The following is a 15,789-nucleotide window of genomic DNA, read 5'->3' on the forward strand; positions in this document are numbered from 1 at the left end:
GGCACCCAGGACTTACACTCGGTGAGGCACCTGGGTGGCTCAGTCGGCTGAGTGTCTGCCTTCAGCTCATGTCATAATCCTGAGGTCCTGGGATGGAGCCTCGCATCAGGCTCCCTGCTCAGTGGAGAGTCTGTTTCTCCCTCTGCCTCCACCCATCCCCCCACTCATGTGCAGTGTGCACTCTCTCTCCAACAACAAAAAAATCTTATAAAAAAATAAAATAAGAAGTAACACTTGGTGAAAAAGGCAAGGTGTCAAAGGATATATACATATATAGCAAGATACCATTTGCATAGTACCATTTGTACAAACAGTAAAATACATGTACCCATACAACAACACACACTGCTTAGGAATGCATAAACACTGCTACAAATGCAAAAAGCATAAGAAAAGGAACCATCGGTTTCAGGATGGGGTTTCCATCTGAGGAAGAAGGTAGGAGAAGGAATGGAAGTGGGGTTTGAGCTACATGTGAAAGGTGTTATTTCTGTTTGAAAAAACAGGCATCAGAGGCAAATGGGCAAAATGTCAACATCTATCCAGCCCTCACGAAGGGCATGAAAATGTTTTGTTTTCTATACTTTTCAGTATGCGAGAAATATTTCACATAAAAAAAAATAATTAAAGCCATTACACAGCTTGGTGTACAAGAGAACTGAGTCCCCGCAGGGAAAAATCCTACGTTGAGGCCTGTGAGTGGGGCTCAGGGAAGGCGGGGGGGGGCATGTACCTTCTGGGTCCTTCTGCCTAAGTGGCTACTCCCTCAGACAAGTTCTTGAAAGAAATGCTAGGCACATTGTCACCGGCTGTCCAACCTCAGGCTACTTATCCCAGGGGCTCTTGGCGGCGGCGCCTCTCTAAAGCACCCCAAGTGCCCCAAGTAGGGAACCACTGGGGCAGGGGGGGTCCTGCAGCTAGAAGGTGCATCAGGAGGCAGTCACCCAGACCCTGTGCTTCCCGCTAACTGCACTGGGACGTCTTGCTGCTGGGGAGGCAGGGAAGGGCAGCTCTGAGGGTCTGGCCTGTCACTGCCAGAGCTCAGTAAATGCTCCCTGAGGACCTGCTCTGGCACAGACCTGCAGCCAGTCAGCCTGGGTTGAAAACCTCCAGCCAGTTTGGCCGCTTATTAGCTACGCCTCTTCCTACTCCTCTCTGGGCCTCAGTTTTCCTCTTTGCAATGGAGATAAACAGGGTGCTTACCTCACAGGCATCCTGAGTTCCGCCAACCCATCTGAAGTTGTTGGAACACTGGCGCGCACACACAGTACGTACTCAGTGTCAGCTGTTGTCACTGGCTATTACATACCACTGTGTCCCTGCAGCGACCAGAGCCCTCAAAACAGAATCGCCCTGGGACTCCAACTCCACACACTAGAAGGATCACCATGACTCTTAGCTGCATACCAAAATGAATTCTTTTTTTTTTTTTAAGAATTTATTTATTGATTCATGAGAGACACAGAGAGAGGGGCAGAGACATAGGCAGAGGGAGAAGCAGGCTCCCTGCAGGGAGCCCAATGTGAAACTCAATCCCAGGACCCCAGGATCATGACCTGAGTTGAAGGAAGATGCTCAACCATTGAGCCACCCAGGTGCCCCAACTGTCTCTTTCTTGACTGACATTCTTTCAAGACAGAAGGGAAGACTTTTCTATGCTCTGGTTATAATAATCCCCTAACCAATGCTTTTGAACTAACGTCAGATTGCAGGCTACTGGCTCCCGACTGGGTACACTCCCACAGAACACATACACGCTTGCACATACACACACCTTTAAATGAGTGTGTCACTTCAAAGTAATACTCAAAAATCAGTACTTTGGGAGCACCTGGGTGGCTCAGTAGTTAAGCATCTGACTTTGGCTCAGGGTGTGATCCTGGGATCCCGGGATCGAGTCCCACATCGGACTCCCCTCGAGGAACCTGCTTCTTCTCCCTCTGTCTATGTCTCTACCTTTCTCTGTGTCTTTCAAGAATAAATAAAATTTTTTTAAAAATCAGTACTTTTTCCTACTAATAGAAGAGAAATTGCTGACAAGTAATGAAAAGGCAGCTTCTAGAATCTAAAAGGAGACAGGGTAGCACAGTGGTTACAGCCTTGTTCTCAGGAGTCTGCTGCCTGGTAGGCAGGTGGCTGACAGACCATGAGGCGGGATTAGCGACACTTTCCTAGTGAAGGACCGGGAAACGTCTGTAATGCACTCAGCATAACGCTTTGCTCTTAGCAAATGTTTGATAAATATTAATAAACAACAGTGCGCTACAATTCCAACCAAATTTGATGGCCTTCACATTTGGCCATTATGCCTTACAACCTACACACGACAAAGGTATCTCTGGAGAAGATCTCCACAGAGTGACCTCCTCCATTCAAAATGCACTTCAGTGGAGGTTATCGCTCATAAAGATACATTGGGGGCTATATGAAAAGAAGAGCTTCCAAAGGGTGAGTCCAGCCCAAGTATTTCTATGAACAACCAAGTTCAGCCAAAGGGAGAGGAAAATGACCATCTCTATACATATGGAGGGAGCCTATTTTTATTTCGTTTAATACTCACGTCTGCAGTAGAAACCAGGTCTATAGTTACACAGACTGACAGGTCGAATCTAGGCTGTTAGAGGATTTTTATGACATTCATGTTCCTTTATGGCTTCAAAATACGCTCACGAACACAAATTCTCCTTTCAGAAGATTAGGTTTTAATAACGTACATACAACGCGCCATTTATTGAGCTTCTACTATTTGCCAAAGCTATTCTGGGTATTCTACAACATGTTGCCTGACTCATAACTCCAGGATAGTTGTCATCACTCCCAGTGTTTGGACGAGGACACGGAGGCCCAGAGAGGTTGTACAACTCGGTGTGGTGTCGACTAAACTTCCATACCACATGAATCCAATTACAGTCTCTTCCTCTTGCCAGTTATTAAACTCTTAGATAATTTGTCTGTTAGACTTAAAATAGCCCTTTAAAGACTGCTAGACACAGAAGGAAGCGACGCACGAGCTCAGGAAGGAAAGGGAACGGCGGCTGTGTCCACATTTCAGGGAGTAATCCAGACAGGCGTCCCCGCGGGGTTCACAGGAAGCAAGTGTGAAAAAAAAGAAAAAAATAAAAAATAAAAAATAAAAAATAAAAAATAAAAAATAAAAAAAAAAAAAAAAGGAAGCAAGTGTGGCCTGGGGGAGAGAGGAGGTGACTCTGAGACACCACCTTGCTGCTCCTCGGCAGGGTTCCTGTGTCACCAACACACACACACACACACACACACACACACTCTTCATTGATGACCTAAGAATTCACTTTTCTGGGCCAAAGGCAATTGAACAAAAGATGGTATCCCTCAAACTGCCAGAACTTCCTAACATCCAAACCAAAGAGCATCCAAGTCTCAGAAAGCAGAGGAATGGAACATGATGTCTGAAAGTAGCTGAATGATAAAAACAAATAACGATGACTGGGCTTTAAGCTGAAAGATATTTTAGGGACGCCACTGCTCAACAACCTGCCCAAATTCATCCTTTGCAGGGGATGGGAGGTGTATGTGTACAAAGGGGTATTTCCCATCTTTGACTCTAAATACTGCCCTAACTCCCTGAAGAACCCTCACCCCATCCATATTCACTCACTACCCTAGTGTCCTGTTTCACTTCTTTTTTTTTTTTTTTTTTTTTTTTTTTAATTTATGATAGAGAGAGAGAGAGAGAGGCAGAGACACAGGCAGAGGGAGAAGCAGGCTCCATGCACCGGGAGCCTGATGTGGGATTCGATCCCGGGTCTCCAGGATCGCGCCCTGGGCCAAAGGCAGGCGCCAAACCGCTGCGCCACCCAGGGATCCCCCTGTTTCACTTCTGACCACCAATGGAAGTTATCCTGTCCGTGTGCCACATGTTTACTTGGTCACTATCTGCCTGCCCTTCTGTGAGAGCTGGAACCTTCTCTCAGTCCCTGCTGTCTCTCTCCAAACCTCAGATTGCCCCTGGCCCCTGGCAAGCACTCAGAGCTACTTATGAAAGGGAGGGAGGGAGGAAAGAACACAGGACAGAAATGTTTTCTGGGCACCTATTTTATGTTCCATCCATCTGATTTCATTCCACCTGCCTAGTAGCTGGGACATGATCAGTCCTGCAAACATACACAGGTCCTAGTCTCAGAATGTTTAGTGAACTTGGTCAAGATCATCTGGCCCAAATACCCACTCCACTCCCAACATGAAGCTAGACATTTACTTCCCTGGAATCTCACATGTTTCTCACATGATTCCCCCCAAGTATGCATGATATATACTTCTGTAGATGAAGGTGCTAGCACTGGACTCTCACTCCATCTGCTCAGGCCCAAGTTAATGCCCCTGCTCCACAGGCCTCCTGGTGCCTTGGAGCACACTGCAGGGTCTGCCAGGAATGCAGGGCAGACAACAGGGCAACTGGCCAGTGACTAAGTTGTGTGACTTACACCCATCACCCCCTCACACACGAGGCAGGTTTTCTCTCCAAGGCACCCCAAAGAGGAAATAAACCTCTTGGGTTGATCAGCTGGCTTAAAGGGTTTAATCGGTAACAGTTAAAATTCTCACTTTTAATTTTTAAACTTTTTCTAGTTAAAGTCTTATTATAACTTAACGGTAGGTGATTCTAGAATGATTAAACATCTGAGCTGATTATTTGAACTTTATAGTTTTGTCAGATACCAGAGTAGCCTTCTGGAAACGAAGCTGGTACTGCCAAGATGAAAATTCACCAGCTACTTTTATAGGGGGAGTTTGTTCAGAGTATCAGAGAGAACAAATGAATGATTTCCTACCCCCACAAAGAGAGGCACTGACAAAAGAGTTGGAGGGAAAAGTCACATACCATAAAGTTTACCCTTTAAAAGTATACAGTTCAGTGGTATCTGACATATTATTCACAGAGTTGTATAACCACTGCCACTATCCAATTCCAGAACAGTTTCACCACCCCAGAAAGAAACTCCATAAGTGTTATGAGTTACCCTTCCCCGGCAGCCACTTATCTACTTTCTGTCTCTGTGGATTTTTGCCTCTTGTTGACATTTTGTATAAATGGAATCATGTGGCGTTCTGTATCTAGCTTCTTTTACTTAGTATAATGCTTTCAAAGTTCATCCATGTTGCAGTGGGTATCAGGGCTTCATTCCTCTTTATAGCCGAATAATACTCCTTCATATGGACAGACCACATTTTGTTTATCAATTTGTCTGTCGATGGACATTTGGGTTATTTTTACTTTTTGGCTATTTTGAATTATGCTGCTACGAACATTCATGTGCAAGTTTCTGTGTGGACATGTTTTCAATTTTTCTGGATATATACCTAGGGGTGGAAATGATGGGTCAGAGGATAATGCTATGTTTAACATTTTGAAGAAATGCCAAAGGGAGGCATTTCTTGAATTTGTTGGTTTTTTAAAAATTCTGTACAAAGAAATAAAATTGAAGCATCAAATAAAATGTTGCTAGCTGCCTGTCTGAGAAATGAATCTTGCAGAGTAATTTGCATTTTTGAGAATTCTGTTTTAGGGACTCCTGGGTGGCTCAGTGGTTGAGTGTCTGCCTTTGGCTCAGGTCATGATCCCGGGGTCTACAGGGAGCCTGCTTCTCCCTCTGCCTATGTCTCTCTCATGAATAAATAAATAAAATCTTTAAAAAAAATTTTTTTTAAGAATTCTGTTTTATAAAGAAAAGATTCCTAAATAAATGCTGTAAATATGGCTAAGACTTTTTCATACTACAGTTGTTATCAAATGTCCATGATACCAAGTGCATGGCTCAATACAAAGGCCTTGCCCTTGGAAAGTGGGAGAAAGTAATTGTACTAGAACTGAGCAGTGTGTTGGGGGGATATCTAGCTGTGCCCAGACTGCACCCCCTGGCCTTCCAGGCTTACAGGCCTCCTATTCCATGCCTTCTCTGAAAGGTCCAAGTCCCGAGGGGCATGTCTGTTCTGCCCTCCTCTATGAAAGTCACAGTCTGTCAGCTGACACTGTGGGTCTTCAATGAACCCACTCACATGTCCAGTGAGAAAGAAAATTTATGCTGGTGTTTCTAGTTCTTTTGTGGGAATTGATTTTAGATTCTTATAAGGAGGGAAGCAAAAGAACAAAAAACATGGTAAAACATAGAACAGTGGTAAACTGAAGATCCAGGCTGGTCTCCTGAGCCCGTCCATCTATCTGTAGAAAACACGAGTGGAGAATGTGCTCAGGGCTCAAGTCAAATGTTGCCAGGTGTTGCTAATAACATCTAAACAGGGTTGCACAGTCAAAAAGACACAAGGAGTCAGTCACATGTGAGCCCAGGAACTCCCCCACCCCTACTCCACAATGCAATGGTAACACAATCCTTGCCAGGGACCCCTGCAGGCACCCCCCCCCCACCGCTTCCCCCACTGCCTCCTGAGCCCTGGCCACACGGGCTCAAGGCAGCCCGTGCAGGACGTGTCCATCTGCATCGCAACTTGAAGTGACTCTCTTTTTCCAGGCTGAGTCACTCCCTGCAGTGGCTATATAAAGGCTTGGAGGCAGTGACCAAATGCATTTGGGCCTGGGCCACGGCTATATATTACTCCCTCCACCCTCCCGCTGCCTGCTGACTCCCCCTCTCATGGGGTATGCAAGAAGACTCCTAAAGCCTGCAGTGTTGTCCTCAGCTCGGCAACAGGGACCAGGTAGCCTGCGGGGGAGGGGACAACCCATGCTCTCTTTTCTTGCTCCAGTAGTCCAGCCTGATCAGTACAGAGATGACCGGGGCAGTCCTGAAGGAGGTGTCCCCCCCTACCTCCGCCAGAACCTATCCCTGGCCCAAGCCCCACTTGCCAGAGGTGGGAAGGGATCCACAGACCTAGTTCGATTTGCAGATGACAAAAAAGGTTTCTTTCCAAGTTGTATCTTGAGATGACTCTGGGGCTTTTACAAGTTTCCCAGGAATGTAAAATTCAAAAAGCACTCCAGCCTGGGACACAAGGGGCGAATAAGATTGTGCCACCCAGGAAATGAACTCCAGTGAGCAGGCAGTCAAGTCAGCCGCAAAGAGAATGTTCCCGGTCACAGATCTCCTAGGACTGCCTTCCAGTATAGACATGAGCCAGGAAGGGGCAGTCAGTCCCGGCCCAGCCCCCAGGCAACCAGGCCCACAATTGTCAGGGCTGCACTGGGCTCTGCCATGATGATGGGAGCCAGACGGAACCCTGGACTTGGGCAGGAGGGACACAGAAAACACGACCCCGAATGTGAGTGTGTGTGGTGGGCCAGGTGTCACGATGGTTAATGCTCCGAAGAGCCAGTTGAGGCAAGAGGTTATCAGAGCAGAAATGACCAGGGAGAGCCCCCAAACGGCAGCTCAGTCAGTGTGGCCCCTTCTATAGGAAACATAAATCAACCTAGCCAAGGCAGGCAGACAAGTGCCTAAGACAGATTCCAGGGTAGCAGCTGGACACACGGATGGGACAGAAGTGAGCCCTGAGGGTGGTTTTGTGATAAAATCCCTGCACCCCGGGTCTTTGCTTCCCCTCTTCTCCTGCCTGCCCCTGCCCCCCAGCAGAGGATGGTTCTTCTCTACTGAAAAGAGCTGGAACAGAGCAAAAAAAGAGCCCCTGCTCTCTGTGGAAGCAAACTGAACACTGAGGACCTTTCTTCTGAGAGGAGAGCTTTCTATTCCAAGAGCCAGGCCGGTGCCCTGTGAGCTCGCCGCAGGGGCCTGCACCCTGTTCAGGCTCAGAGCCTGGCAGGTAAGAGCGCCAGTCCAGGGCCTACCATGCCTGGGCTCAAGTCACAGCTCATCCGAGCAGAGACTGCCACATTCTAGAGACTAACTGGCCCAAGGAGCCAACTTAACTGACAAAACAACAAGAGAAAAGGAATTCCAAAGTAGAATCCTGAAACCCTAGCACCGTCCCTTTCAAGGTCCCTGACTTTTAAGAAAGGACTCTGTTTCTAGGAGTGCAGAGCTGGCCCAGCATCCTGGACTAGTTCTAGGCAGTGCCTGCATGCTTCCATGTCCCGGGTCATCTGGTCTGCAATCGGCTGTGTCAACACAGCTGCCATCTAGGGCATCAGAAGCCATCCTGGCCTGTTCCTGGGATCCCTAATCAAAGCCACAGAAAGGCAAAAGGCAAGTGCTTTCGGGCCTACATTGCACACAGTTCTACCACCGCCAAGCTTCCAGAAAGCTACTGCTGCCCTGCCTGCGTACCTGTCACCAGCCTAACTTTGCCCTTCACCAGCCTCGGGCAGGAGGAAGGCACTGGCCCTGGTCATCACACTGGGGGTGGCCCAGTTCCCCCACCTGTCTCCTACCCCCCAGCTCACTAGAGCCCTCCTGGCGTGGCCCTCCTGCGTCTTGCAGGCTGTGTTCTAAGCTCGGGGCTCTGGGATGAGCTCCAAGGAAGCCAGGAGAACCTAGGCAAGCATGCGCATTTCTTGGGCAGCAGGTCCTTTCCACTTAGCATTAGAACCAAGGCTCAAAAAGCAGCCCCATTTACCTACAGGAAGGATTACAGAGGCCTACATGGCTTACACCTTTATTACCGCTGACAAAGAATATGTTTCTGGGGGGGAAGTCTGCATTCAGAAGATTCCAGTTATACCATCCTAGCCGTTACCATGCCAGATCAGGATGCTCTGCTTGCTGGTAACAAAGATAAGGAACTCTTTAAGAACAAGGATAGGACTGTATCCTCAGGGTGGAACCATTTGGCACATGGAAAGTGCTCACAAAATATCTGTAAAATCATCACCTATTACCACAAACCAACTTTTTAAATACTTTAAGCTGAAACTACCTGCGTTTGTTGTGTTTTCTTAAAGTCCTCGGAGCTAACTTTAAGGAGCATAAATCAACTGTGCTCCACAGTATATATCCCAAGTTCATTCCAGTAAGAAACGTCCTGGACTCTAGATGCGAGGCTTGGGCAAAGCCCTCCACACCCTCATGCAGAGAGACACATACACAATTACACCAACACAAATACGCACCATATACACACACATAAATACATGCCATAAACACACAAAAAATATATACCATACACATATACACACAAATACACAGCACGCACCACACATTCACACCACACATGCCACACACACAAAGTCATACCATACACACAGAAAAAAAATATACCATAAAACATACCAAACACATACAAACATACAAAAAACATACCATACACATACAAACACAAATATACAAACACACAAAATGCAAATATCATACACACAAAAATACACACCATATACATATGCATACACACCATACATCTACACACAAATACACACCATACACACACACACACACACACACACAGCAACCCTGTGAGCTAGGCCCTATTATTACACTTTGGGTAGGTGGCAAAACTGAGACTTTGGGAGGCTAAGTAATCTGCAGTGCCACCAGGCTGTAAGTCACCTGAGGTAATCTGGATGGAAAGTGATAGAATCTAGAAATACCCCAGTCTTTTATGCTCAACTCTCAATTATTAATTCAATATGGAATGGATGTTTTGTTACAAAATTAAAATTAAAAACCACTTTTCTTTACAAGGGACTTTTTTTTTGAATCAAAGCAATGTATAAAACTTTATTTTTGAAGTAACTGCAATGTTCTCCAAATTGATTACAATTTGGGGGTTAAAAAGTCATAAGCAATAATATTAACTGACTGTGAATGTATTAATTTAATGACATAAAATTGAAACCCGGATGGCTCAGCGGTTTAGCGCCACCTTCAGCCCAGGGTGATCCCGGGGTCCCAGAATCGAGTCCCACATCAGGCTCCCCACATGGAGCCTGCCTCTCTCTCTCTTTCTCTCTCTGTGTCTCTTATGAATAAATAAATAAAATCTTAAAAAACATATAAAATTGAAACTTAAATTTAAACATGTCCTTTAAATGAGAAACCTTCGCAGCTCTGTCCAGCACAGCACCTGCTCCTCCTGTGGCTCCTCCTGCATGTCCTCTGGTAGCTCCCAGCCTCCTGCAGAGCCCACCTTTCCCTCTGTACTTGAGCTTTTCCAGCTACGCTTGGGCAGGGCCAGGTTGGAAAATATAAACTCCCTATCAGGAGACAACCTTACTCACTTTGGACTTTTCTCTGGTGCCTAAGCCTGCACATGAGATCCACTAGATGTTCAACAGACACTAGGAACACATTTTCTTCCCAGGAACAATGAGGGAATCCAGTGTTTTCACCAGCCATAGGCACACTGGGTACAAACCAGTGGGCACACCACCAGCCCTGGCTCTGCCACACTGTCCACCCTGGAACGAGGGCCTTGTCCTCACATGGCCAATTTTGTGTCCACCTGAGGAAGATGCCTTTCCTGCCAACAAGCCGATTTTTTTTTTTAACCCCTGAGAACAAAGTTCTAAGCAACCTTCACTTTTCTATGTCTAATCTCTCATAGAGTTTCCCCTACAGTAAGTGTTACTCTGCTCAGGTGCTGAGTGATCTGCCCAGTCACAAGAAATAACTAAAGATGGGAGAAATATCAGGGCCCCTCTGCGTTAGGACTCCAAACAAACAGACAATCCAACATCCTCTCCCGATCCCAGGTCCTGCACTCACCAGAGCCCCAACATGTGCCACCAGAACCGCCCCCCCACGCACACACACATACCCCTTCCCTCCGTGTACCCTACAGGACTCACCCCACACCCATTCTGGTTTAAGTGGCTTCACTATTTACAGAGAATTCTGGTTGGTTGGTGGCCTACGTGAACCTATCTTCTCCACCAGTTTGTGGGCCATAGGGACTCCACACAGTTTTCAAGGATGGACCTGGATAGGAAAATGCAAGGGGCGGTGCAGGAGCCTGCAGGCAGCTTCACGCTTCCCAGCTTCCTGGAAATTCCAGTGGCAGTGAGACCCTCCTTAGTGCAGAAGGAGAAGCCTGAGTGACTGCTAGCCCTGCCCAGCTGGCAAAGGCCAGGAGCAAGCAGGATGGCAACCTTCCTTCCCCTGCCAGGTGTGTTCTGGGAGCCCCTTCCCTATGGAAGAAAGGGTCTAAAAAACATGCCCTGCAAAAAAAATGCATCAAATGGCATTTACCACTCAAGCTGCTTCTTCCCCAACACTCTGGCGCCTGCGTCCCTTGCCCACGTTTTCTCCCCAAATATTTATTCTGAAAATAGAGAGTTGTTTGTTTCCCAAAATGAAGCCCCTCTAAATGCTGCCTTTGAAACATGTGCTTACAAGAAGAAAAAGGAGCCCGCGAGGTGCATGTTTCCTGTGCCCTTTAAGGCGTATTTCAGGAAACAGAAGCGTTTAACAGGCCCTACCAAGCTAAATGTCTGTTCTACAAGAAGGATCAGCACATCGCACCCTCAGATGGGCATGGCCTTCAGACGCCACACGGGGGAAGAGGCCCCATCCCACTAGGCCCCAGCACTCAGTGCCCCTGCAGACTTGGCCTGGCACTCTAACAGATGTGGGCAAGGGGTGCAAGTGCCAGAGTCCACGGATGGGCCACAGGCCAGCCACGTGCTCACACACACACCCAATTGGGTCCATATCTGCATCTGGAATTAGCTCATCCTTTCATGGGTCCAGGCGGCCTACCAATGCCCAAGTTCCCTGACCCACAGAGAGACCTGCAGAGTGCTGGGAACACCATGCTCACAACACGGCTCCTGAACATGTGCATGGACAGGGACACCCCTCTCAAGACACCCGGACAGGACTACAGCCTCACCTCTGGAGTGTTCTTCTTGAACTCTCGGCTCTGCTCAATGAGCCGTTTTCTGGACTGCTCACTTTCATCTTGCCGGTTCGCCAGCACGGTTGCGGTGGCATCAAGTTCCCTCTGTCCAGAAGAAAGAAGGGAGGAGGAGATGTCACTGCACTGCATACCAGGAGATCGTATTTGCATTTGACCAGAATATGGGAGAGACCCCTGGGCTCAGAAGGGGCCAGGGGGCAGGGGGTGGCAGGAAGGAAGTGGACACGTGGGCAGATCCCACCCATCACACCCATCCCGTGCACTGGGTGGGCCGAGAGCACCAAACTAGCACAGCCTGATGGTTGTGTATCCATGCGCACCTCACACATGGCTACTTCTATGACAGAACACGCCAAAACATTTTTTCTTTACTAAACCCAGCATCAGGCCAATGCCTAGACGCCCTCCCACCCCGAGTGGCTCACTGCTGTTCCTGACAGGCACTCCCCCTCACTACGTCTCTGTGCCCTGGTTCTGCTTTACTCTGGGCTGCTCATTGGGGCAATCGATTTGTCTTCGACAGGGCCTGGGATCTTCTGGAGTGATACTTGGTTTTGCTTTCATTAAGAGTATTTATTGTGGGTTTAATATACATGAGGCATCATGTCCAGGACAATCCAAATTAACCTGTTACTTGATTTCGGGAGGCATCTTTAAGAGGCAATCTCCAGGAATGACGATTTGCAGGACGTAGTCAACTCTGAACATGAGGCGCCTGGAAACAACAGTTATCCTCAAACTATCTTCCTCACACTGAAACTGAGAGTCACCAGTTGTGAGGCCCCTCTGAGGACCTCTGCCCACACGACAAAATGACACTCAAAGCATCAGAGAAGCTGTGCCCTGGCCTCAGAAATTCTGGGAGAAGCAGGCCAACAGGATCTATTTCAAACAAGGCTGTGGCAGATGGGCCCAGAGTGGTGTCCTGGCTGACAGCAGGGGCCCAAGGACACGTTGCCGGAACCACCAAAAGGCCCATTTTCTTGCTGAGTGGCCTCAGTTACTAAAGACACACACTGGCACATTCTGCTTAGGATTCAACGTTCCATGTGGCTTCTCCATGTCACGGCCCATCCCCTGAGGCCCAGCAGAGCAGGGACCCAATCGAAGATTGAAAGGCAAGGGAAATCAGAGATGGAAGTCCTTCTACAAACACCCAGGAAGCACGTGAGTCTCCCCCTCCATGCACCTTCCACCCACCACATGAAATTCCACCTGCTTCCCTTTTTGGAGGAAGTAACCCAAGTAGTCTGTAGGGTCTCCCAGTGGGCACTCCACTTGTACTCAGCAGGGTGGGCCACTGCCAGACAAGATGACAGGGCTCTGGAGCCAATATCCAGCGTGCTGTCGGCTTGGAAATCGTAGACAGTTTTAACGGGGGGGAGGGACGGGGGGGGGCACAGACACCCCCCACCACACTCTCCCCTTCTTGTGTTTCTGGCATCACAGCAAATCTTGGTCAAACAAGTCCAAAAGAATAACATGGGCTAGGATTCAAGAACAGATGTCAAAGCTACTGCAAAAAAGAGGGAAACACTGTACATTTTGATAGACCACATTTGAAACACATCCCAGTCGAGTGAAGGCAAGAAAAAAAAAAGAGCAACCAAAACCAATGTGGTGATGCGGGGACGGAGACGGAGAAGAGAGAGCAATCGCAGATAAGCAGAAGGCTTTTCAAAAATATAAACAATCTGGTAAGGAGGAGGACTTAGACAGCTATATTTAAGCAGCAGCAGAAGAAGTTATAAAAGGAGGCTTCAAGAGAGGGGACCAACGCCAATATTGAAATATGACAGAAAAAGTAGAGTCGATGTTTTGTTCCCATCGCCTGCAGATGCAGAATACATGGAGAAAAACAAGAGCACGGACTGCTTTCAAGGAGGACCCTACTTCCTGGGAGGGGTGCCACCTGGTCAGCCAGGACCACTGGACACTGGGGGCACAGAGGTGACTGGGTGGCCCGGCCCTGATCCCTGCCTTCCCATCCAGGGAGACCAGTGCGGGGACGGTGGGGGCCATGCCGTGGGAGAAACGCAAGAGCACCCGGTCTGGTGGGTCCTGGGGTCCCAACATGTCCCTCTCATTGGAGTCCAGCCCAGCCTGATGCCAAGGAGCCCCATGGGTACATCCGTCAGAAAGTCCGACTCAGAAGTACTCAGCCCAGGGCAGGTCCCTGATGGAAGGCACCAAACCCACCTTTGTCACGGAGCCATGGGGCCAGGGCTCTTGGGGGGACTTGCTGGCAGTCGGGGATCCTCCAGGGGCCTGCCACACTCCCTTCCCCATCGGTGCAGACATACGCAGGTCCACATGAGAAACCACTAGGGGTCCCCAAATTTAACACCGCACCACCACCCGCCACCACAGAAACAGATTGGCACAGCGAGGACAGGCTGCGCTTGCCTGGCCCCAGGTCCGGTTGGTTGGTCAGGCTTAGGGCTCACGATCTTTGATTGGGTCCCCTGCAAAACCACCACTGAGTCCTTCTGAAGGACATCAGGACTTTCTAAGGTTGTCGGGACAACACAGAGAAGACACAGCTATTAAACATAAGCCAAATACTGTTTTATTATCTACCCAGCCTGCCTATTCTCAAAGTGTCAAATATAATGACACATTAACAAGAAAATTTAATGGGTTTAGGGGAGGTGGCGGTGGGGGCCTAAAATACAGAGCCCTCAGTCCCTGAGTCACCAATCACTTGTAAGAAAAAAAAAAAAAAAAAAAAGAGCATGTAGAGTCCTCACATCCAAAAAGCACTAAAAACTCACAAAGGTTGGGGGGAACCCAAATAAACAAAAAGCAAAAAACTGGGAACCAACTGAAGTGTCCAATAAGAGAGCATTGGCATCTCCACTCAAGGATCATTCAGCAACAGTTAAAAAAAAGTCCCACATGCAGTAGGAGATGGGATGATCTTCAAGATATATTTAAGCAAAAACTGCAAAGTGCAAAAACAATGCTTATATTGTTTGAAAGGGTATCTATACATACGTACCCTTGCATAAGCTTTGATTGTCTCCAGAAAGACACAAAAGATACTTGTAACTGCTTGGCTCTGAGAAGGCATGGTGGGGGGTGCAGGGACCGGCCCTTCAGCACAAACATAACCCTCAGAGAACATGGGTTTGGACATGGGTTTGGAGGCAGAATTTTTTATAGTGCAATCCCATAAATGTATTTTCTCTTCCTTATGATTTCCTTAATAACATTTTCTTTTCTTTAGCTTAGTTTAATGCAGGAATACAGTATATAACATGTGTAACATACAAACTACGAGTTAATCATGTTACTTGTTGGGCTTCCAATCAACAGTAGGTTCTGAGTAGTTAAGTTTTGGGGGGAGTCAAAAGTTATATGCAGACTTTTTTTGACTATGCCAGCGGTCAGCACCCCTAATCCTCACTGTTCAAGGGACAAGTGTACATCTTTGGACTATGTGAGCCATGCGCATGTAATTACCTAATTGGAAAAACTGTACTATATGTTAATTTCTTAAATCCTGCTAATGTGAGTACAGATTTACATACAGAAATATATCTTACATCATGTGTCCCATACATGCGTGTTCATGGTCTCTATGTCCACCTGCCCAGGAGCAAAGGCCTGGAATAGATGACCTCTTGACTCGCTCCGGTAATTCAAAAAGTGAGGCTAGCCCGTCCTTTGTCAAAACAACAGCTGTTTCTTGCACAACGCGCTGCGCGCTGGCCACTCTCCCAGCTGACGAACAAGGAGGCTGCGGCCAGTTACAGAAAACACCACTCACCCAGGCCAGAACTTTCCCAGGGAAGGGCAGAGGAGGGCGTCCCCTCAAAACGATTTAGAAATATTGTCCCGCTGGAAACATCTCTGAGTCCTAGGTCTGAAGTGACGGGGAGTCGGCAGGGCTGGCAGCAAACCCGCAGGCTCTGAACACACAGGCACTTCCAACTAGGCCAAAAGGGGTGGGAATTGTGCTGGGAAAGTGTCTTACAAGAACAGGCACCTGGATGCAGAAACTGCAATCAATTTTCGTTCAGAGTCATCAAGTGATGACCAATGCCA

At 47.8% G+C, this 15,789-nt stretch overlaps 1 protein-coding gene across 12 annotated transcripts in view; it reads right to left on the bottom strand.

The window, feature by feature from the left end:
* The window catches only part of CUX1 (cut like homeobox 1), a 364,476-nt gene that overhangs the window by 273,955 nt on the left and 74,732 nt on the right, over window positions 1–15,789 (bottom strand). For 9 of the 12 annotated variants that reach the window (XM_025425918.3, XM_025425917.3, XM_049111085.1 and 6 more), the window contains one exon: window positions 11,713–11,823. The exons of the other annotated variants lie outside the window; for them this stretch is intronic. In XM_025425918.3, the coding sequence (XP_025281703.1) occupies window positions 11,713–11,823 (111 nt within the window). The remainder of the gene's footprint in view (window positions 1–11,712; window positions 11,824–15,789) is intronic. 12 annotated transcript variants of the gene reach the window in all.

The sequence above is a fragment of the Canis lupus genome, chromosome 6 (assembly GCF_003254725.2).
Source record: "Canis lupus dingo isolate Sandy chromosome 6, ASM325472v2, whole genome shotgun sequence".
Classification (NCBI taxonomy): domain Eukaryota; kingdom Metazoa; phylum Chordata; class Mammalia; order Carnivora; family Canidae; genus Canis; species Canis lupus.